Source organism: Chaetura pelagica, unplaced genomic scaffold, assembly GCF_000747805.2.
Source record: "Chaetura pelagica isolate M959 unplaced genomic scaffold, ChaPel_1.0 scaffold10, whole genome shotgun sequence".
Lineage (NCBI taxonomy): Eukaryota > Metazoa > Chordata > Aves > Apodiformes > Apodidae > Chaetura > Chaetura pelagica.
In genome coordinates, this window is record NW_009952263.1 from 10379332 (window position 1) to 10381386 (window position 2055).

A 2055-nucleotide genomic window follows, 5' to 3' on the forward strand; every position below is an offset into this window, starting at 1 on the left:
CGCTCTTTCTGGTTTGAAATCACTGGGCCCTGTCCAATGCGATCGTTTTGTCTTTACTTCTACAGGTACAGTATATGGAACTCAAGGGAGACGAGGGAGGCAAACTTACACCAGATACCAAACGCTAGAGTTAGAGAAGGAATTTCATTTTAACAGATACTTAACCCGAAGACGACGTATTGAGATTGCAAACGCTCTCTGCCTTACTGAACGCCAGATTAAAATATGGTTTCAAAACAGGCGGATGAAATGGAAAAAGGAAAACAAATTCATAAATTCCACACAGCCCAGCAGCGAAGAAACAGAGGAAAAGTCAGGGGAGTAGAACCACGTTTAATAAACACTACCAGGCCTTTCCGTAGCCCTTACTATTACTATTATTATTTACCTTGTGTTCTTCCTGCTACTAAAATCCTATAGGTTTGTCACAGTCTATTAATTCCCCAAAGGCTTGGTTAAAAAATGTACATTTGCAATCGTCTGTGACTTTCTTTGATATATGTGGAAGTCCTAGCTTTTGAGCTACAGGCATGTATGTAAATAACCACATTTCCAAAGCGTGAATGGCGTTGCATATAGTATTAGAGAAATAGAGCAGATTTTTTAATATCTGAAGTAAACATCTGTGTGTGGGTGAATGTCCCTGGCGTGCCTGTGTGAGAAGAGATAAGCAAGTGATTTTAATTTTTTTTTAATTTTTTTTTTTTTTTAATTAGGAATGTTCATGTTGTAGACATAGGAGAGATTTTACAAAGTCTTAAGTTTAATGCTTTTGCTAACTCCCGCTACGTCGGGTCGTCTCTTTGTGCTGTTTTTGGGAGCTTATGGTCTGCAGAGGGGAAAAAAAAATAAGTTTTATGCATGTATAGGATATTTAAATAGCAAAGCGAAGAAAAATCCTTTTTAAAAATCCTTGTATAAACCCCTGGGTATAAACTTGCAGTTAAAGCGAGGATGAATGGCAGGGAGAGTTTTAAACGCCGCTAAACTGCCTAATCTGCACTAGTAGTGTTAAAATAGAAACTCGGCGTTAAACTTCAGGGGAAGCGAGGGAAGGGGCTTCGAAGCAGGCGAATTTCTGTGGTTCCCATTGAGCTTACACTGAGGTTTCGGTGAGCTCTACACTGAAGGGGGTTTGAATTATGGACTACATTTCTTGAGGCTTCGTGGGCTCGGGTCGATCTTTCTTTCTTTTCTTTGATTTATTTTTTTTTTCTTAATTAAAAGAAAAATGTCTAGCATATTAACTCGAGGATCTTCTTCCTCGCTATTGTGGTATCTTAATTCACATTAATTCGCAATTCTTAACACTGGAAAGAAAATAAATAGATACTCTAAAGAAAAGTAGCTGCCATTAAATGTTTCCACTTGAAGTTCTGTATAAGTAAAATAAGTGCAGCGAAATGATTGATTAATATATATGTTATAGATCTCTATCTTATATTGTGTGTGCGTGAGTGTGTGTGTGTGTGGAGCTGTGTACAAATACACTTGTACACGCATCAAGGCTCTTTTGTTCGAAAGGCAGCGCATTTTTAGGCTACGGCTCGAAATATTTTTAAAGCCAAATCTGTAAAACACTAATGCAAAATGGCTACCGCCGCATTTGGAAGGGTTTTGTGGCTTTTGCTTTTTTTGCTGGGGCTTTTTTTGTTGGTTTTGTTGTTGTTGGGTTGGGGTTTTTTTTGGTTGGGTTTTGTTGCTGTTGTGTTTTTTGTTGGTTTTTTTTTTTTTTTTCCGAGAGGCGGAAAAACAACAGCGGCCGTAGAGCTGACTGGAATTTGACCCCGTAGTTGGAAAAGCGCTGCACGATATTTTTCTTTCATAGGTACCTGCCTTTTCATATCGGCAGGCAGGACCAGAGTGACCCTCGAAATCTCCGACACAGGAAAAAAAAAACCAAAACAACAAACGGGGAGTGGTGGTGGGGGGATAAATAAATAAATAAATAAACAAATAAGGGACATAAGCGCTGCCAGCATCCGAGGAGGGATCGTATAGGTTTTGTGACTGGTGAAAATAAGCCCCGCAGGGAGGAGACAAGAGGCACAAAGC

General features: G+C 39.3%; 1 protein-coding gene and 1 long non-coding RNA gene across 2 annotated transcripts in view; both read left to right on the plus strand.

Annotated features, from left to right (window-relative positions):
* HOXA6 (homeobox A6) overlaps positions 1 to 359 on the plus strand; it is a 2205-nt gene extending 1846 nt beyond the window's left edge. Inside the window, exon 2 of the mRNA XM_010007563.1 lies at positions 66 to 359. Coding sequence (XP_010005865.1) covers positions 66 to 325 — 260 coding nt within the window. The 3' untranslated portion in view covers positions 326 to 359. The remainder of the gene's footprint in view (positions 1 to 65) is intronic.
* Positions 1 to 2055, plus strand: part of LOC104397570 — a 13036-nt gene that overhangs the window by 6115 nt on the left and 4866 nt on the right. The window lies entirely within an intron of this gene.